This window comes from Octodon degus, unplaced genomic scaffold, assembly GCF_000260255.1.
Source record: "Octodon degus isolate 3935 unplaced genomic scaffold, OctDeg1.0 scaffold00029, whole genome shotgun sequence".
Taxonomy (NCBI): domain Eukaryota; kingdom Metazoa; phylum Chordata; class Mammalia; order Rodentia; family Octodontidae; genus Octodon; species Octodon degus.
Genome location: NW_004524605.1, coordinates 2,654,200 through 2,675,047, shown reverse-complemented (window position 1 = coordinate 2,675,047; position 20,848 = coordinate 2,654,200). Strand labels below are relative to the sequence as shown.

At 51.8% G+C, this 20,848-nt stretch overlaps 1 protein-coding gene across 3 annotated transcripts; it reads left to right on the top strand.

Annotated features, from left to right (window-relative positions):
• The first annotated feature begins 2,527 nt into the window (after window positions 1-2,527).
• Window positions 2,528-14,505, top strand: Gm2a (GM2 ganglioside activator). 3 transcript variants are annotated; one of them, XM_023713142.1, is made up of 4 exons: window positions 2,528-2,692; window positions 6,712-6,873; window positions 12,695-12,877; window positions 13,219-14,505. In XM_023713142.1, exons 1-4 carry the CDS (start codon window positions 2,615-2,617, stop codon window positions 13,372-13,374), a joined length of 579 nt encoding a protein of 192 aa, XP_023568910.1. In that variant the 5' UTR covers window positions 2,528-2,614; the 3' UTR covers window positions 13,375-14,505. The 3 variants fall into 3 exon arrangements, with proteins under 3 accessions (XP_023568910.1, XP_004629493.1, XP_023568909.1); XM_004629436.2 differs by having other exon boundaries at window positions 2,528-2,701; XM_023713141.1 differs by having other exon boundaries at window positions 2,528-2,722.
• The last annotated feature ends 6,343 nt before the right edge of the window (window positions 14,506-20,848 follow it).

Here is a 20,848-nt window from a genome sequence, read left to right as displayed (position 1 = left end):
GTTTCCAGTTTTCTAAAACATTTCCCCAGGATGTGAATTCCTTGAGGAAAATTAACCTTTTACTGCCCGCACCGGGGGACTGCAGCATAAGCCAAGAGCATGGAATACCTAGGGGACCAGAGGAGGTGGGTGACGGTTGGTTGAGGAGTCTGGCAGCTGCAAAGACAAAGGCGCCATCCTGGAAGGGAGTCTGTGACTATTTGTGGTGCCTTCCTCGAGGACCAGTGTGGGTTACAGCCGCCCCTGCTGCCACCACCACCCAACCTCCCCCAAGTAGCGGGCCACATAGTATCAAGCGTGGAGTCAGCCACAGGAGTGACTTCTAGTTTTACTTCTGCAGCGGACATTGAGCAAGTCCTCCCTTCTCTGCTCTGAAGCTGCACTTGTGCATAGGAAGTTTTGGGGCTGGGATAGGGGAGCACCCTCTCTTGGGGGGAAATCACACAGCAAAGTCACTCCATCGGGACAGTTGTGGTTCAGACTATGTGTGGGGCTACAGGCTCAGTACAGCCACTCAGCTAACACTGATCCAACAGAGCAGGGAAAGGAGTCACCCAGAGGGGCCGTAAGGATCACAGGAATTCTTGGGAAGGGAAGACAGGGTGTGTAGGCATTCAGGTCCCCACCTATGCGCTGCGTGCCCTCTAGGCCCCTGGACCAGGTGGTGCCAATGACAGCATAACCTGGATTGCTGTTTCTTTAAATCTAAAATTAATTCCCAAATAAAAAGTTTATTTACTTATTTATTTTTTTTGGTGGAACCGGGGATTGAACTCAGGCCCTTACGCTTGCCAGGGAAGCGCTTATTCCACGGAGCCATCTCCCTGGCCCCAAAAAGTTTATTTTTAAAATATGTTGTTTTACATTCTTTGCATGCATGAATTCATTCAGTAATGTCAGGCAGGCACTAGATATCTCCTGTACAGGAGGCCTGTAGGCTGGCTCTCCTCAGGTACGCCTCTGGCCCCAGTTCTGATGTCCTTGTTTTCTGTGCTGACTTCCTTGAAGACCACCAACTTAGCTGCCTGTGATAATGGTCCTTCTATACAACCTGGGAATGCAGCCACGACATTGGTCCAGGCCCCAGACTTTCCCTGCGAGCCCAAGGGCGGCAGTCATCACCCACTTGGGATCCCTCCTGGAAGTCTAAGAGCTGTTCCTCATTTCATTTCCAGTAAAACACTCTCAACTTCCTCCTTTGGTTTGTGATTTTGTTCTGCAACGTAGTGAGAGCCGAATTCGGCACACCTGACACCTGACAGGTCAGGAGTTACACTTTTCTTTTATCATCACGATATTTTAATGCTAGCAATGGGGGAATTGGAAGAGGGCTCTGAAGTATTTTGCAACTTTTCTTTAAATCTAAAATTAATTCCCAAATAAAAAGTTTATTTTTGCGGGCCTGGCCATAGCTCAGTTCTTTAAGTGTCTGCTTCCACAAAGCTGTCAGCCTCAGGTTGTTGTTGTTCGATCCCCACAACACTCCGGCCAGCTCTGAGGGCATTCGGAGCAAAAAAAAAAAAAAAGTTTATTTTTAAAATATGTTGCTTTACATTCTTTGCATGCATGAATTCATTCAGTAATGTCAGGCAGGCACTAGATATCTCCTGTGCAGTTGACAACCTAGTGGCGATATGGTGAAAATGGTGTTTCTATTTTCTCCTTTAAAGCGAACTTCAGCTAGCATAGGGACCTAGCCAAATCTTCTTCATGCTCTGTGACCTCTGTGTAGTTTTGTCAAAGTCAGTCTCTCAGAATATCGGTTTTCTCAGTGCTAAGATAAGGGGAAAAGAACACCAAACCCCCAGCTTTTCTGGTACAGTCCTCAGCCCCTCATAAAGCACCAAAATGCTGGTTATTGCAATAGTAAAATAAAAGGCAGTGATTTCTTTTACTGCGTGTGTTTATCGGTGGTGAGCAGCGTTCCCTCACTTGACGCGTGCTACTTGCAAATCTTCTGGCCTCATGCACACAGTGACATCACGTTCGTCCACTTTATCGAACACGATTGCAGCACGCCACAGTCCCATTCCCAGTGCTGCGTCGGTACAGGGACACGACACCCACGCAGCTTTTCGTCCCCCAAACCCCTTTGGGAGCCTTCCCTGCTTTTCATGCCTATTCGTGGTATATAATGATCACGTTCCTCGGACACAGCAATGTGTAACATGGGTCTGGGGAAGCACCGCTCTGACAAGGTCTTGCGCGTGACAAAACTGGCACCGAGGCCTGCAGCCACCGCCCCGCCTCCCCGGCCTTCAGCCCCGCCCCCGCCCGTCGACTGGTAAGCCCCACCCCTCCCCGTAGCCCCGCCCGCGCTGAGCCAACGCGCCGCACAAGCCCCTCCCACCCCGCGCCGAGCCCCGCCCCGGCCAGCCCCGCCCTCCCATACTGGTCCGGGTCGGCTCCCGCCCGCGCCCTCCTCTGCTCCGCTTCCTCCCTACGGCCGGAGGCCTCCGGGCTCGAGGGCGGGGCTCGAGGCTGAGCGCCTGGGGGCGGGGCGGGGCGGCTCGCTGCGGCCGGCGGGCCGCGGTAGGCTGCGCGGGTGGGCCCGCGGGGCCCGACCCGGCCGCATTTAAGCCGCGCGCCCCGCGGTCCGCCGTCCGGCTCCGCCATGCCTGCCTTGTCGACGCCGCTGCTGCTCGTCCTGGGCCTGCTTCTCGCCGGCCGCGCGGAGCCTGCGCGCCTCACCGTGAGCCGCGTGAGCGCCCCCGGGGCGCGGGTGGGCGCGCCGCGCCGCTCGCCGTTGGTTCGTGGCTCCCCGCTGCGGAGCCGCCGACGCGGTGTGGTGCTGTGGGGAGGGTCGGCCTCGCGGCGTGGAGCGAAGCCCTCCGGCCGGACCCGCGCGTTCCCGCACCCCACCCTTCCCGCTGCCTGGGCCGAGGCGGCTCCCCGTCTTTCTGCTCTCAGGCCGGCCCTCCTGTACGCTGAGGGGACCGCGCCGCTGCCGCCCCGAAGCCCTCGGCCCTCGGCCCGTGCTGGGGCGGCCCTGCTGCTGCGGGGACGGGGTGCGGGGCCGCGCGCGGAGGGGCTGCGGCCGGACGGCGGGGAGGCCCGCTTCCCACCCGCTTCCGTTCAGCCCCCGCTCCCGGCCTTCTGGTCTTCATTTGTAAGGTACTCGGCGGCGAAGGCGCCCGGGAAAGCTCCAAAATCTCGGAAAGTGACATGAGCCAGGAGGGTGGGCGTCCCTTCCAGGCTTCCTCAGAGGAAAGGAGCCCGTGTTCCCGTGCGTGGCGCGTACTCCTGGGCCCAGAGGGTAGGGAACCTGGCCCCAGTGCAGTTTGCAGCTGCTGCCCCGGCTCCGGGCTGGGCTGCGATGGCGTGGAGTCTGGCCAGAGGCTCTGCGCTGGCCGCTGGACCTGTTCTCACCCAAGAGCGGGAGCTGGTGGCACTTGTGCTGTCCACTCCATCTTGCCCCAGTGATCGAGGGCCAGATAAAGGCTGTGGGAGCATGGTATGTTTTAGCTCCAGCACCCTGCATTCCAGTTCCTCTTCTAGTGTTGACTGGTCTTGTGATTGTGGGCTTTGGTAACTGTTAGATAACAGGGCGAGAGTCATTGACGTTGCATGGTGGCCGCCAGTTATTGTACTGCCTATGGTGTATTGAGAGTCTTGTCCTGTTATCCTAATAAACTTTATGGAAAAATTTTAGATTTACAAAATGTTAGAAAGATAGTGTTGAGCTCCAGTATATTCCAAAGAAACTAGTATAGGTGCTTTCCTGTTACCTAAACTCCAGCATCGTTGGGTCCCACCAATTTTCCATGAATGCCCCCTTTCTGTCCCAGGATACCACGTTGCCATGTCTGCCCCATTTTCTAAGCTTGTCTGGCCTGTGACAGTTTTTCAGTCTTCCCCATTTTTCATGAATCTGACAGCCTTGCGTTGAGCCCTATATTCAGGCTTATTGTCACAATAGCCCTGTGAGAAGATATGGTCATTCCCATTTAATAGGAGGAAATAGGATCCCAAGGGGTACACACAACCTCAGCTAATGAGTGTCTGGGGTACAGTTTTTTTTTTTTTTTTTTGTGGAACCAGGGATTGAACTCAGGCCCTTGTGCTTGCCAGGGAAGCGCTTATTCCACTGAGCCATCTCCCTGGCCCCCCAGGGTACAGTTTTAACCAAGTCTGACTGTACCTGTAGATCTGTCCCTGGGGCCACATCTTTCCCTCTGCTGTGAGCCTCTTTCGCATGTGTTGGTATGGACTGGTGTGGGAGACACCTGGTGTTAGGCCTGGCCCTTTGAGGCCACTGCTAACCCCTTGGGTCTCTTCCCAGTAGGCCTGGACTTAGCTGCAGAACATGTCAGAGGCAGTCAGGCGCTTCCACTGGGAACCACCTTGTCTGTCTTTCTGAGGGCCTCAGGAGTAAGGTGCTTGATGGTGGGATGATGAGAGACTTTCCAGAGGGCATGCTGGGAGCATCCCTCAGCCTGGAGTCTCCTTTCTGTGCATCAGGCGACTGTGGCACTGGGGAAATCAGCCTCAGGAAATCGCTTGCCATCCTGTCAACCCAACTCTAAAATCCAGATATCGCTGGGGGGATGGCTCAGTAGAATAAGTGCTGGCTTGCCTGCCAAGCACAAGGGCCTGAGTTCAATTCCTGGTTAAAAAAAAAAAAAAAAAAAGGTGCAATACAGATATCCTCCCAGGGGCCGGGGAGATGGCTTAGTGGAACAAGTGCTTCCCTAGCAAGCACAAGAGCTTGAGTTCAATCCTCGGTTCCGGAAAAAAAAAAAAGATGCTGAAACGACTCCCACAATACACTACCACCTTATCTTTCTTGAGGGATCCAAGCATTAAGCCGGAAAAAAAAAAAAAAAAAGATATCCTCCCAGCCTGGTCTCTTCCAGTGTCTACAGCTACAGATCTTAATGTAGTCCCATTGTCTCCTGGTTGTGACCTGTGAGGTTCTGCAGACCCTCCAGTCTCCCTGAGCATCTGTTCTGTACCCCTAGCTTGTGGGCCTCCCCGTAATACCTGGAGAGTGCCTCCGGCCTCTGCCTGGTCCTCTGCCTGGTCCTCTGCCATCAGACTCTTTGTCCTGTCCTGTTGAAGAGAGACTATCACTCTCCACATCTTCTGTTCATTTCCAGGGCCACTTGCAGGAGGTGGGTGATGTTTATTTACATCAGACTGTCAGCTCCTGGAGGCAGGGCTGGAGCAGTGTCTGATTGCTTGCCTTGACACATCCCAAAATGCTTGTAATTGTTGCTCCCTGAATATTTGCAGTATGAATGTTGAAGGAAATATTTGCTGATTCCTTCCCCAGCTTGCCTTAACATTAGTCACGGTGTGACTTTTCATTCCAAGGATTAGAAACCCATTCCAACAGGCTCCAGGAAAGGGAAGTTTAACCTATGTACAGGAAATCCTGGAACTAATGACTGGAAGCGGAGAGCTGGGAGGCTGAGACATCTGGCTGTATGTAGCTCAGTGAGCCAGCTCATGGTCTGTGCCTGGTGCAGTGTTCCAAGTTTTACGTATATGCTCTCATTCTTGTGACAGATCTGAGGGGAAGGTAGTGACCCCTCCACTTAAAAGATGTGGGTGAGCAGGTGTGGTGCACAACCTTTAATTCCAGCATGGAGGGAGGCTGAGGCAGAGGGATCTCAAGTTTGAATTTCACCTGGGCATCTTAGCGAGACCGTCTCAAAATACAAAATAAAAAGGGCTGGTGATATGGCTCAGACATAGAGTTCTCAAGGGTTCCATCTGCAAAAAAAAAAAAAAAAAGTTGATGTTAGCTGGGGTGTAGCTCAGTGGCAGAGCACTTGGCCAGCATATTTGAGGCTGTGGGTTTTATCTTCAGCCCTCAAAAAAAGATGTGGAGATAGGCATGGGGGCATACATGTGTAGTCCCAGAAGTTGGGAAGCTGAGGCCAGAGGATTCCCGTGAGTTTGAGGACAGCCCAGGCTTCTCACAGCTCAGTCTGTGTTTTGCTCCTTCTCCTCTTTCTCTAGCTCCTCAGGACCAAACTGGGTTTCTCTCTTGATCAGTTATCTCTGGGTGTGAAGATGGAACTTGGCTCAGGGGTGCGGGTTGACAGGTTTTCTCTCTGGGGGTGGGAGGTGGGAGTGCTGACTATTTGTGGGGGCTACAAGAGGGGTGAGGGGCTAGGTGGCAAGGCCCTATGGGAATGAGTGGGTGGTCCTGGTTGGCCAAGGTGGTGATGTACTGGGGCCTCCTCTGGGAGGAGAGAGACAGCTCTGCAGGGGTGGGGGCCATGGCATGCCTACTTGATAGGTATGCGAGAGACCCCACCATAGGTCTGTGTGTGTGTCCTGTCCCCTCAGGGGCAGGTTTTGGGATGCCGTTGATTCTCACTGCTTAGTGTGCCCTGTTATTCCTGGCCCTGTATTGAGGCTGTGGGTTATAGCCAGGAAGAGAGGGCTCCTCAGGGAACTGGTCCTCTAGGGGGATCCCAGGCTGTGGGGAGAGCAGGTAGATGAGGGACTGCACCCCAGGCAGATGAGCTTGGTCACTTATGTTTATGTTCAGGGCAGTGATGTTGTGTTTTGCATACTTTTGGGGTATGACATCTTTCTTTTGCCTTTTAGTTCTACTCTGTCTATAAACCAGGCAGAACAGGTGTGATCTCAGATGTGAGACGCAGAGTTCCAGAGGGACAGGGAAGGCATGTGACACTGACAGTAACTTGTTCTGTTGATTTTTGTTCCCTTCCTGTGCTGCTTGATTGGCTCCAGCCTTCCCGGCTTGGCAGCTTTTCCTGGGATAACTGTGATGAGGGCAAGGACCCCTCAGTGATCAAAGGCCTGACTGTGGAACCTGACCCCATTGTCATTCCTGGGAATGTGACTGTCAGCGCAGAGGGAAGGACCAGCGTTGCCCTCACTTCTCCTCTGAAGGTAAGCAGGGAGGTGGTGTGGGGACTGGCAGGGGCTCCCAGAAGTTGAATCCTAAGGTCCCCAGCAGCACAGGATGGGTAGATCTGAAACCCATTCAGGCTCAGAAAGTGACAGGGTCATAGGATTACAGAATTATCATATCTACCCCAGTAACTTCAAGATGAGCGCGTGAATGACTGACACCAGGTACCTGCCAAGGCCACCCCAGGCTTTTCTTTCTTTGGGGAATCTTTTTGACTATGATTTTTTGTTTTATTTTTTTATAGTACCAGGGATCTAACCCAGGACCTTGTGCTTTGCCAGGCACCACTGAGCTATATTGCCCGCATTTTTTTTTTTTTTTTAAATTTTAGGAAAGGGTCTACAGGGTGTTCAGGTCTCACTGCTAGATCCTACTCATAGTGATCCCCCTGTTTCTTCCAAGAGCTGGGATTACAGGCACGCGCCACCACGCCCAGTCTCAATTGGCCCAGTCTCAATTGCTGTCTCACCGCACCATGGGGCACAGCAGGCCTGGGGATCGAACCCCTGGCCCCTGCGCCTGCTTCCAGATGCTTTAATCTGCTGAGATATTTGGCTGGCCTTCCCAGCCTTTTTTTTGAAGCAGGGTCTCATCGTGCAGCTCAGGCTGGCCTTGAGTTCACTTTGTAGCCCAGGCTGGTCTCAACTTGCAGTGGTCCTCTTGCCTCAGCCTCCCGAGTGCTGGGATTTTAGGCATGCGCTGCCACACCCAGCCCAGCCTTTTCAGATTTGGTGGTCCACTCTGGTTGGTAATGGTTTTGTCATCATTGTTAACTATACAATAGACCCAACAATTAGCCAGTGCCATGGTCACCATGGAAAGCACAGGTGGCCCAAGGGGAGGGAAGTAAATGGCCTGAAATCCCACTGCCCAGTGATGAGCAGTGGGGGTCTCTCAGTGATGAGAGGCAGGCACTTTGAGCATCTTACAGAATATTCTCTGCAGCTTTCTCTCATATGATCCCACCCAGGATATACGTACTTACTTTAACAGCTGAATATGAAAGGAAGCAGTGTTTCATAGGGCCTCCTGCAGCCTTCTCGGAAAGGGTGGTCCTTGTTAACTATCCTGTTGAAACTTTTATGTGCTTGTAAATACAGTATATGTATTTATACTAATTATAATTATATTAAACATAGCACATGTACTTATATTAATGGGATTATATGACATGTACTATTAAACTTGTCTTTTATTTATTTAGCATCATACTCAATAATAGGGTACCTCTTCTACCTAGTAATTTTTAATGGCAGAAATATCCTGGTTTGAATCTTTTATATTTTATATAACAAATCTATTTGTGGATATTTCATTTGTTTCTAGGGTAGTTTTTGTTTGTTTATTTATTTTGGTTTAGGGAGGCTTTTTTTGACAACTGAAATCATCCCTTTCTGATTATCTAGATCTGGATTTTTTAGGTTTTTCTGTTTTAGTTTCTGTGCTGGAGCGTGAGCCCAGGCCTATGTGCGTGGTAGGCAAGTGCTTAACCTCCAAGCCGCACCCCAGCCCACATGCACCTTTGCTGCACAGCGCAGGAGGGCGGCCGGAGCGCTCAGCAACTGACGACAGCCTCCGACAACAATATTTTCCATACACTCCTCAGCTCTCAGCTCGTACAGATCTCTGCCAGTCTCTTTTGCCCTCCTAGTGAACTTCAGTGTCTTCATGCGTGTAGCTTTTTGTATTTACTTGGGAATGACCAGCTTTTGTTGCCTGTCTTCACAGAACAGTGAAGGCTTTTGCGTCCATTGCAGCATCACTTACAGCACTCCATATGCCCTTGTTAGGATCCCACATTCTTGGGTGTTTTTACTTGGCCTGCAGTCTGCTCCTTCTCCCCATTTACCCCGGAGCCACCTTTCTTCTTAATTATGTAAAAGCATTCTGATTTGAAACCTGTGTCCCTGTAACTGGCTGTAGACTTGGCGCAATCCTTACTCCCTGGCCCTGGCCTGAATGTGCCTGAGTCAGTCGGTACTGGAAGCGCCCTGCGCAGGCTTGGCACACAGGACCTGCTCAGTTCCTGCCAGCCCTGCCACTTTCTGAGTGGCAGCAGCCTTTGTCTGCAGCCCCTTGGTCCCAAACACAGGTTCTGTCCATGCGCCAGCTTCCTGCTTCCCTGTCTTCCTCAGGCCTCTGGGCTGGGTGGCTGCAAGGTTTGTAGCTGTTACCCAGCACTGGGGGAGTGGGGACAAGCCAGTGCCCTCCGATCTGGGCCTGGCCGGCTGCCCGGCCACACGTACCCCGCTTCGCGCCCTTGCTGAGCCCAGAGCAGTGCTTTTCCCGGCTGCCTCGTGGGCCACTGCAGTGGATTTCACCCCCTCGGCTTCTCTGTGGCTTGGTCACCTGGCACGCGTGTGGGCTAAATGTTGTCTCTGCTCTCACTTCTGCTTGGTGCAGACTGGCCTCGGGTCCTCTCAGTCTTGTCCCTTCACATTTCTAGTTTGTGTTTTGGGCTGGTTTTTTCCTCCTCTTGGCCGGGGCTGGTGGTACACAGGTCCCTCTGATGGCTTGCTCAGGAGGAGAACCTTGTCCCTCACCGCCTGCCCCAGCGCCGTGAAGCCTGCTCCTTCAGCCTGTGGGCCACACAGGCAGCCTGTCAGAGCCTCTGCCTCTTACCTGTTTAAGGGTTTCATTTGTCACAGGTGGCCTCTGTGCCCTGTGCTGTGGTGTTAAAGTTCTAATCCCCGGTCCCAGAGCCACAGGCCAGGCTGGGGCCTGCTTAGGAGTGCTCCTGGCTCTTGGCTTACTCTACAGGGGTTTGCCTCCTGCGCACGCGCTGTCTTCCTGCAGCTGCAGCTGGCATTCCCAGGCTTCCTGTGCCCGCCTCTACCCATTGTGTCTGTGTTCATGCCTACACATCAGGCTTCCGGCCTGGTGGGTGCCCTCCCCCCTTTCCCTTCCTTTCACAGAGCTACGGAATTCCCTGGCGCATGGGATCTGTTCAAAGGCTCCCTTGTTTTTGTTTTGTTTTTTTTTTTAATTGAGCTATAATTTTAAAATATATCCTGCTTGTAAGTTCCTATCTGATATATCATTTGTAGATATTTTCAGTGTAAATAACATACAGAAAAAGTCTCTAGGGACCGGGAAGATGGCTCAGTGGAATAAGTGCTTCCCTGGCAAGCGCAAGGGCCTGAGTTCAGTCCCCGGTTCCGCCAAAAAAACCAAAAAAAAAAAAACCAAAAAGAAAAAGTCTCTGAAGGTTAGTTAGTATATTGGGATGAGCACTGGGAAATGTGGGGACCACAGTGACTGGTGTACTCAAGGAGCCTGAAGCAAAAGAAGTTTTTAAAAAGCAATATGAGGAGGAACACATTGTTTGAGTGTAGGTCCTCAAGAGATGCAAATTAAAGCAGCACTGAAATGCTCTCACCCCAGAAAGAATGGCTGTCATGAAGAAATCAACCAATAACAAATGCTAGAGTGGCTTTGGGGAAAAGGAAACCCTTCTCCACTGTTGGTGAGAGCGCAAACTAGTGCAACCACTGTGGAAATCAGTGTGGAGATTCCTCAGAAAGCTAGGCTTGGAGGGCCCATGTCACCCAACTCTTCCCTTCCTGGGTCTGTCCCCAGAATTACAAGCATCGTAGCACAGCGAAGCAAGGCAGTGGAGCTTTATCAGGAACTATCTGTGTGCCTGGCTCTGAAGGCACCAGGAGCAGGAGAAGCCAGTATTTTCAAAACTGCAGAAAACTTCTGTTGTTAGGCTGTTGCACTGGCAGGGCTTCTTGCAGCTGTGAGAGCTACGTGCTTCCTGCTCAGGGTGGGGAAGCAGAGGCCTCAAGGTGGGGGCACTGCCAGCCTGGGGTGGAACCTGGGCCCCTGCTGTGGGTGCTGCTGTGGCCTCCTGGCGGGAGCTGGGGAGTTTTGTGCTGTGAAGTGTGACAACAGCTCATTGCCGAGCCCTACTTGCTTTTCAGAGATGCCCTAGCAAGGAGGCTAAGAATGGGGACTGTGCCGTGCCTGGTCCTTCCCACCCAGGTGGCGAGCTGCCTGTGGGCTTCTGCTCCGGAGCAGCTGCTGGGGGGTGAGGGTGGTATAATGAGCTCAAGCATTTTCTCAGGTACTGGGGAAAGGAGAGGAGGGTCAGCCAAGGGAGAAGCTGGGCCTAGCACCCTGTGCTGGGCAGTGGGCCCTGGGGAGAGGTGGGTATTAGCATACTCCACTTGGGGAACAGGGAGTGCAGATTGAGGGAAGTGGGGTGACGCTCCCCAGGCTGCTGTGCCTGGATGTCTCAGAGCTAACCTTTCAGCTCTGGCTTTGGGCTGGTTCTCCTCAAGGCTTGGGGCATGTGGAGAAGAAAGGGCCAGTGGAGGTCCATGTGGCGGGTGGTGGCCATCAGCAGAGTGGGCAAGGCACCCCCACAGGACATGAGTGTGGTTCCTCCCTTCTGGGCCTACAGCACCACAGCCCATCACCTGAGAGGGGACAGCTAGAAGACAAGTTCATAGCGCTGGGACCAGCCCCAGTCCAGCACAGGGAGTAAGGGCCTGATTCTAGAAACAAAACTTCAAGCAAGCCTAGAGTTGGGGCTCAGTGTGATGGACTCAGATCTGTGAGAGAAGTGACTTTGGTAACATGGTCCCAAGGGGCAGCTTACTCGGCAGGCTGCCTGTTCACTGTCCAGCTGTGCCAGGTCCAGCTGGCGGCCTGCATGGAGCCTGGCTCTGCCCAGGTTGGCTCCATCCTGTGGGGCGGGAGGAGATCTGGGCGGTGCGGAGGTGCGCCACTGGTATACCCTGTAGCTTCCCACAGGGTGCAGGGCTCCCCCTTAGCATCCCTGAAGGTCCAGGGAGGCGGCCCCTTGTGCAGGAAGTCTCCGTGTTGACCCAGCAGTGATGAAGCCCGCAGGCTAATGCAAAGTGGTTGTCTTGTAAATCCCTGCCCTCTGTTCTGCCTTCAGTGGCTGCCCAGTGGTAGCCAGCTCCAGTCAGTGGCTGGTGGTTGCTGGAGACTGACAGCAAAGCTGATAAATGGCCACAGTGGGCCGACCAGGGGGATTTCAGTGCGACTGTTGCCACTAGTCTGTGGGTGGTGACTACCATGGAATGTTTAGATTCTGCTCGGGCCAGTGAGGAGAGAAGATGCACAGGCCTGAGTGAACTGTCATTTGGCGACCAGACTGCAAAGAGCCTGTCCAGTTACATCTTGTGGTTATAATTTTCTATTGACTTTCTTTTTTTCTTTTTTTTGGCAGAACCAAGGATTGAACTCAGGCCCTTGGTGCTTGCCAGGGAAGCGCTTATTCCACTAAGCCATCTCCCCGGCCCCCAACTTGTTTGGTTTTTTGAGACAGGGTCTTGCTATGCAGTTCAGGCTGGTCTTGAATTCACTGCAGAGCCCAGGCTGCTCCTGAACTCTCAGTGATCCTCCTGCCTTAGGCTCCTGAGTGCTGGGATTATAGGGGTGCACCACCAAGCCCAGCTTTATATGGACCTTTTAAGGAGGCAGGGGGGCAAGATTTTTTGTTTGTTTTTTCCGGAACCAGGGATTGAACTCAGGTCCTTGAGCTTGCCAGGGAAGCGCTTATTCCCCAGGGGAGTGGGCAGTTTGCTCTGCCATTTACATTTGTAACTTTTTTTAAACAATTTTTTATTTATGTGTGTGTGTGTGTGTGTGTGTGTGTGTGTGTCCAGCTCAGCCCACCAGGGGGCGGGCTGGCTGGCATGTGGTGCTGGGGGATTGAACCGCGGTCCCTGTGCTTTGCTAAGCTTGTTCTAAGTAGGTGCTTTAGACCACTGAGCCATCTCTCCAGCCCCTACATTTGTAACTTTTGCAATGCTTTCCACTTAGGTGGAATTAACCCTGGAGAGGGAAGTGGCTGGCTTGTGGATCAAGATCCCATGTGTGGAGCAGGTGGGCAGCTGCACCTACGATGACATCTGCAACATGCTGGCCACCTACATTCCCCCTGGGGAGCCCTGCCCAGAGCCTCTGCATACCTGTGGGCTTCCCTGCCACTGTCCATTCAAACAGGTAAGGCCCTGGGCCAGGAGAGCATTGTGCCTGTGGCCAGCATGGGTGCTTGGGCACGAGGGCCTTGTGTGCAGCTCCAGCTGGCTGGCTGCAGATCTGTAAGAATCGCTCATCTTTCAGGTGCCACAGTTTACTTATCTGTGAAATGGGAGACATGGGATTAGGTGTGACCTCAGGGACCCATTAGCCGCAATAATCCGTGCTGTGCAGTGGCTTAGTAAATGCAAGCCTGTGGCCTTAGGAGGGTGGAGGAGGGGTCGTTGGTGGCTGCAGGCCTGGGTGGCTCCTGTCAGAGACCCCACCCCAGCCTCCCCTGACCTGGGCTCCACTCCCTCCCACAGGGCATCTACTCACTGCCCAGAAGTAACTTCACCGTGCCTGACCTGGAGCTGCCCAGCTGGCTCAGCACCGGGAACTACCGTGTCCAGAGCATCCTGAGCCACGGCGGGGACCGGCTGGGCTGTGTCCGGATCTCCGCGTCTCTGAAGGGCAAATGACATGGCGGCCCTAGCCTCAGCCAGCTGCGTGTGCCGGGAAGGCAGTCCTCTTCCTCCACCTCGAGTTTGCTGAGGCCCAGCAGCAACCCCTGGCTCCTCCCTGTGTAGCCCTCCCGGAGCTCTGCCACCTTGCTTGTGCCACTTAAGCTTTCTGTTTCCGGCTGGGCCAGGCTGGGGAGGATGCACTCGCGAGCCGGAGCGCCTGCCTGGCCCCTGCACCTCTTCTCCCCCGCCGGGACTTCCTTCCTCTCCGGGCCTTTTTCATTTCCAGAGCAGCCAAGTGCTTCTGACCGCTAATGTGAGCTGAGTGCCAGTATGACCCTGGCCCTTCTCTCCTCCCTCCTGCAGGAAGGGCCTGGAGGGCTGAAGCGGGTAGCCTGGCCCTCCCTTAACTTCTGGGATTAATTTTGCATTCACCTTTTGGTTTGCCTGGTCAGCGGGCAGGGTATGTGCCAGAGGCAGCTGCGTGTGGTGAAGGCTTCCCTGGGGAGGCCAGGTGCCTCAGGAATGCTGTAGGTGCTTAAGGTCATTATAAATGTGGCCCTGCAAGGCCAAGGAAAAGGAGAAACCCAGAGAAGCAGTTTGCTTCCAGGTGTGACTGCCGCTTTTACTTACTGATAAGTAGAGCCCTGAGCATTCCTACTGCTGTACAGAATACCAGGCTGTGTGCCCGGATAGGAGACACCCACAGTCTAGTCCTCAGGCTTGGGGCAACTGCTGTCTCCATGCGGCCAGTCGGGACCCTGAAAGAATGCTGTGGGATCAGTGTGCCCTGGGTCTCCTTTTCCCTCCCTAAAGAGGCCAAAATCCACATTTTTATATGAAATTTTACAAGTTTTAAATATTGGCAGCTATTGTTTTATACAGTGTACAGGCTGAAGTCTTGTCTGGGTATCCAGCCCATGTGTGCCTTGTCCCAAGACCATGCCTGCCTTGTCCTCTCAGTTCCCAGGCAGCTCCCCCGTGAGCCTGGCTCCCTACCAGTGGCTGTGTGGGCAGCAGAGACCCAGGGTCGGTGGGCAGCCTCCCTGCACGTGCCTCACCGTGCAGCTTCCCATCGTGCGTGACGGCCTCCCAAAGCACAGAGCCATGTTCTGGGCTCACTTGGAGCAATAAACCTTTTGAACCTGCTGCGAAGTCCTCTTTGGTCTTGGCTACAGTGTTTAGTGGTTTGCTGGGGATTTGGAGCTGGCTTTGCCGTGGGCATTGCTGTTGGGAGGATTTGGGCAGTGGCAGTGGGGCCAGCCCTTCTGCTTCTGTTTCTGAAGCCGCTTTCCTCTCTGCACCATTCTGCTTGATTAGCACCCAGCTTCTGGGTGCTGCTGTGCCTTCCATCAGTGACCCCTGCAGCCCTCAAGCTTCACTGTCCCGCCTTCTAGGTGAGCACAGCCTCACAAACAAGGGTCATCTTTTTACACCTTCCATGGCTCAAGTGCCCCCAGAGGACCCGGGGAGTGTGTGTGTGGGGTTGTTAAAGGCAGCTGCAAAAATCATCGCCCAGTGTGGACTTCCTAACAAGAGGTGCTCAGGCAACAGGAAAGTTGCTTGGAAGGGGCTGAATTAGGTCGTGGGAATAAACTGAATGGATGCAAGATCTAAATCTGAGAAAACAAAGCCACACAGATACTAAGACAAATGAATATTCGGCTGCAATAAAAGCTTGGTTAACTTAATTACATAAAGGAGGGGAAAAGTACTCGGCAAAAAATACCAAATGAAAAGCTGGGAGAAGGTATTTGCAGCATAGAGTTTTAGAGGGGTAACACTGTTATTAGAGAATTAAAAACTAAGGGGCCGAAGACCAACCTTTTGATAGGAAAATTGGGAAAGCCAGAGATACATCAAGATTCAAAGATGTAAGAATGATACATAGAAGACCAAGCTCTTGGGGAGTGCAAGTGGCATGCAGGTGCAGGCTCCGCTGAGCTGCGCCTGTCCTCCAGAAGCACAGCAGCACGCCGCCGCGCAGGCCGCAGGGCTCAGCTGGGGGTGTGAGGCGAGGCCACCTGCGGGTTTTCTTGAAGGACACAGAGGTACTGAGGATCAAAACCGGAGGTACTGTACCCCTGAGCTACACCCAGTCATTTTTATTTTGAGACTGGGTCTTGCTAAGTTACTCAGGCTGAGCTTGAACTTTCAATCCTCCCTCAGCCTCCCAGAGTTCTGGGCTTGGGCCGGGAGCTGGCTCAGTGGAATAAGTGCTTCCCTGGCAAGCACAAGGGCCTGAGTTCAATCCCCGGTTCCGCCAAAAAATTTAAAAAAGAGTTCTGGGATTCTAGGTGGGCACCACCATGCCCATGGCAGTTTTCTTGCAGAAAATTTCTGATTTGCAGTTGGTTGAATCCATGAATACAGAGCCCATACAAAGGACTGATATCTACTTAAAGCTACAAAACCCGGTACGTTTCCCCAAAGACATCACCAATAACACAGAAGTATAAACGGTGTGGTTACCTAGTGTGACATTGTGACCTCAAGTGTGGGAAGCAGTGTAAATGTGGCAGCACATGAGGACTCCAGGTGAACCATGGCATGTCCCGGGACACGTGCTGCTTAGCAGTGCAGGAATGAGAAAGGGCTCTGAACTGGGAGGGAGTCCTTGCCAGGCTATGTTGTTAAGTGCAAAAACCGAAGTGTGGAAAGCGTAATGTTCTCTTTCATGTATGAGGAAGGGGACATAAGGAAATGCAGGAGCCTGCTTCTGTGTGCACAGTAAGGAAAGACTGGCCTGATGCAGTCCGTCGCCCGTGAGGTGAAAGGCAGTGGCGGCGTGAAGGGCGAGGGACCGGGCGCTTGAGTGCAGCTCTCTGTGTCACTGAGCCTCAGTGGTGCTTTTCACGTCCCCCAAATGAACAGGCTCTGAGGAGAGTTCAAAACAAGTTCAGTAACCAGTGAACCCCACGGGAGGGGCTGGGCAGGAAGCCATTACACTGCAGCACTGTAGAAGGGGATGCACTCTCGATTTGCTTTTCACAGCTTGGGGCTGGACAGGTGGAAAGCACACGCGTGTGTGTGTGAGGAATGAGAACATGGGGAGCAGAGGAGGAGGGAGGTTTCTGAAAGGATAAAGCCAACTTGGGGCCTTGGATGGCTAACTGGGCAATCTGAGCAATAACGTGAGGACTGCCAGCGACCTGTAAGCCGTTAACTAAGAATCCACAGTAGGACCTATGCAAGAGTATAGAAGATTGAAAAAAATACTTCACACCAGAGGAGTAATTCTTACAAACAAGGGGACGCTAGATTGGAAGTATGATGAGAAACAAGGTTTTGCATGAGACCTCCTTGCAAGATACTAATTGTAAAGGGAAAACCACTATATTTGTGGTAGAGAACCTGGCACGTATGACCTTAACAAGTGGCCAAAGTAACATAAGTAACAAAGTGACACCGTGTAACTCTTGATACGGTATCCCAAGATTGTCACTCTGGGATTCTTGTCAGAAGTGCAAGATCTCAGTGTGCTCATGAGAGCCCACAGACAAAGCCAAGCTGCGAGACCCTGGGAAACAGCTGACCAGGGAGTTTCTAAGCGTCAAGGCCGTGAGCCAGCGCAAGGCTTCACGAGGCAGGCAGGTACTGGACGAACGTGAAGAAGCAAGCCTCGCTGGCACCTTCGCCTGCGGCTGAGATGGGAATCCAGAAAGAGCCATTTCACTAGTGTTACTGCGTTTTCTTGGCAGTTGTGCGGTGGTTAGGTAAGGTGCTGACGTTACTGACAGTGGGGTGAAAGGTACGTGGAAACTGATTTTTGGCAATCTTAAGGTCAAAGGTTTTCCACAATAAAAAACTAAAGCTGTGTTGCAGAGGTTCCCTTTTAGGGGAGGACACGTACATGTCTGCGCTTGTATCTCTCACCTTGGGTTTATCTGAGTTCTTTGAGATCTTGCACTTTTGACAAGACTCCGGAAGAGCGAGTCTGCGGGTGTTTTATGTGGAATTACACGGTGTCACCGTCTTATTCCTGATTTTGTGCCTGTACTGAAACAGTTTCAGCGCAAGCGGGAAGGCAGCACAACCGCGACGCGTTACAACACAGGCTCGAGACAGGGTAGCGGGTGGACCGGGCCAGGTCAGAGGGACTTTTCCTGAGGAAGCAGATTTGGGATCTGAAAAAGGAACTGAGGGGATGGGAGAGGAACGGAGTGGGCTGCCGGCCTGAAAGGGGAAGGAGGTGGAAGCGCTGCGGAGGGAGCTGGAGCCAAGGCAGGCTGTCGTGGCTGGAGGAGGAGGGCGGGCAGGGACAGCTGCCACAGCCTTTGGGTTCAGGTGTGGGTTTCCCTGGCTGGCGATTCAGGGGCCTTCGGAAGTGCCATCTGTGGCGCCGGAGTGTTTTGACTTCCCATGGGGTTGGCGTGTCGTTAGGGAAGTTGTACCCCTCTTTTCACTTTTGAACTAGAATCCTGTAACTGCTCTTTCAGTGGGCATCTTGAAGAGCTGTACTCAGCTTTTTCCTAAACTTCTTTTGGTGTCATTTCTGTTCAAGCCTCACATGTGTCACATCATCTGGTAGAGAAGTGCTATGGGAAATGACCTTGAAGGTCTTCAGGGTCGCAGACCTCTCCTGTCCCATCACCTGTATCCTCCAGACTTAGGAGGGAGTGGCGAATTCAGCCTAAATTGCCACAGCTGCAGTTGACCAGTTGGAGTCCTGCCTGGGGCCCCAGTGTGCTGGCTACAGGAAGTGTCTTCTTGTGTCACACAGTGACCTGAGCATCCTTAGCTCAGCTCACCTCCCTCGCCCATAGCACCCACTGCCACATTCAGGCCTTGGCGGGGGGTGGGAGGTGGGGGGTGGTGGCTCCCGCTGTCTGCAGATGCTCGATTCCACAGGAAGCAAAGTTCTCACAGCCTTGTCCACAGGTTCCTTGGAAGCCTAGGGTCTCTTGACTTGGGGGTTTGTCGCTGTACCTGAAGTTGCAGGTCAGGCCTAGCATGCTTGCATGTGTGTGGGTTTTATGGAAGGAGGAACTGTAGCTTGGACTAGAACCTCCTCCATGGGATGGATAATCCCACCCCAAGTTCTTTAACTGCTGCCTTACCTCCTGCTGGTGGTATTCCTCTCTACCACGGTCCTGCCTGGTGCCACAGCCACCCATGTCTTTTCTCAGAATTGTTGGACTGGAATATGTTTGTTATACATAATAATTATATTTATCTTGGGGAGTTAATACTCACATAAATCACATCTTAATCCTGTTTACCTCCCCTTCTCCCACCCAGGGGATCTCTCCTATCTGGATTCCCTTCCCAACTCCACAAAGTTTATCTCCTTCTGTCATCTCTTTTACTTTGCTCTTTAAATTACAGCATAAATATATTTTGGATTTCTCATATGCGAGAAAGAATGCAATGTTTAATACTCTGTCTGGTTTATTTCACTTGGTATTACAGTCTCAAGATGCATTCATTTTCCCATGAATCAAGTTTACCCTTTATGGCTGAGTAGTACTCCATTACACACAGATATACCACATTTTATTTATTTGTGTGTGTGTGTGTGTGTGTGTGTGTGTGTGTGTGTGTGGCCAGCTCAGCCCACCAGGGGGCGGGGCTGGCTGGCATGTGGTGCTGGGGGATTGAACTGCGGTCCCTGTGCTTTGCTTAGCTTGTTCTAAGTAGGTGCTTTAGACCACTGAGCCATCTCACCAGCCCAATATACCACATTTTAAAAAACTTTGTTTCTTTCTTTCTTTATTTGATACAGGGTTTTGCTATGCAGCTCAGACTCAGTGATCTTCCTGTTGCAGCCTCCCCAGGGCTAAGATTGCAGGCATGTGCCACCATGCCCACAGCATGTGGTACCGGGGATTGAACTCAGGACCTTGCGCCTGCCAGGCAGGTGCTTAGGCCAATGAGCTAGCTCCTCAGTCCAGATGTACCACATTAAAAAAAAAAAAAACTCCGTTGATGGGCATATAGGCTGCTTCTAAAATTTGGCTTAAATGAACTGTGCTGCTATAAACATGGGTGTGCATGTATCATTTAACTCTTTCGGGAAGATACCCAGAAATAATACAGCTGGGTCAAATGAAATTTTATTTTACATTTTTGAGAAGTCACACTCATTTCCGTAGTGGTTGTACTTGTTCCCACTAGGAATGCAGATGGCCTTTTCCCCACATCCTCTTCAGCGTTTGTTGTTTGGTAGGTTCTCGATGATAGCCATTCTTTCTGGACTAAGATGGGGTCTCAGTGTTGCTTTGAGTTTGCATTTCTCTGTTGGCCAAAGAAGATGATTTTTTTTTTGGTGGAACCAGGGATTGAACTCAGGTCCTTGTGCTTGCCAGGGAAGAGCTTATTCCACTGAGCCATCTCCCCGGCCAAAGCTGAATTTTTTAATGTACTTATTGGCCATATGTATTTCTTTTGAGAAAAAATTTCAGTTTTTGAGTTCTGATGGAATCCTTTATGTTTGGGGACCTAAGTTTTCTAAGTTCTTTGCAGATTCTGGGCAGCAGCCTCTGGTCTGGGTAGCTGGTAAATTGTTTCCTATTTAATGCATTGTTTCTTCCCTCTTGGGAGATTCCTTTGGCGTAGAAGCTCCTGTTGGGTATTATTTCTTGCGCCATTGGTGTTCTAATCAAAAGGTACTTGCCTATGCTTGTGTCTTCAAGAGTTTTACCCAGTGTATCTTCTAGAAGATCCAGTGTCTCCTTTTTCATGTCTAGGCCTCTGATCCGCTGACTTGGTTCCGTACGGGGTGACATCGCGCATGCCTGCAGCCGCCCTTCTGCCCACCGTTCTCACCAGTGTTCCCAGCATTGTTAAAGAGTCACTTTTCCTGCAAGTGTATGACTTCGGTCCCTTTGTCAAAAATCAGATGGCTGTCGGTGCTCAGGGCTGTGTCTCTATCTCAGTTAGACTCCATTGGTCCATATCTCTGTGTTGCCCCTCGCGCCATGGTTTTTTTAATCACTGCAGAGTTGTGACATAACTTGAAATCTGGGCTGTGGGGCCTCTTCTCTGCACTTGTTGCCAGGCTTGCTTAGCTCTCCTGGGTCTCTTCTGATTCCACATGAATTTTAGGAGTGCTTTTTCTAGTCCCTTGAGCAGTCATGATGGTATTTTTATTGGGGTTGCATTAATGTATAAGTCGTTTTTGTTAATATGACTATTTTGATGACATTGGTTCTGCCTAACCAGGAAGAGGGATTGCCTTGATAATTTAAACATTTTAAATGTCCTCTTCAGTCTGTTTCCCCCCATATTAGAGTTTCCATTGCAGAGGTCTTTCACTTCCTTGGTTAGGTTAATTCCTAGTTAGTTAATTAATTAATTAATTAATTAATTTTTTTGGCATTTTCCAAAAATATTTTATTACCAAAAGGTTCAAACATACAGAAAGTTGAAAGAATTTCGCAGTGAGCGTCGATGTGACCCACAAGCTCAAGTTCACCATTAGAAATCTACTAGACTTGGGCTGGTGAGATGGCTCAGTGGTCTAAAGCACCTACTTAGAATAAAGCTAAGC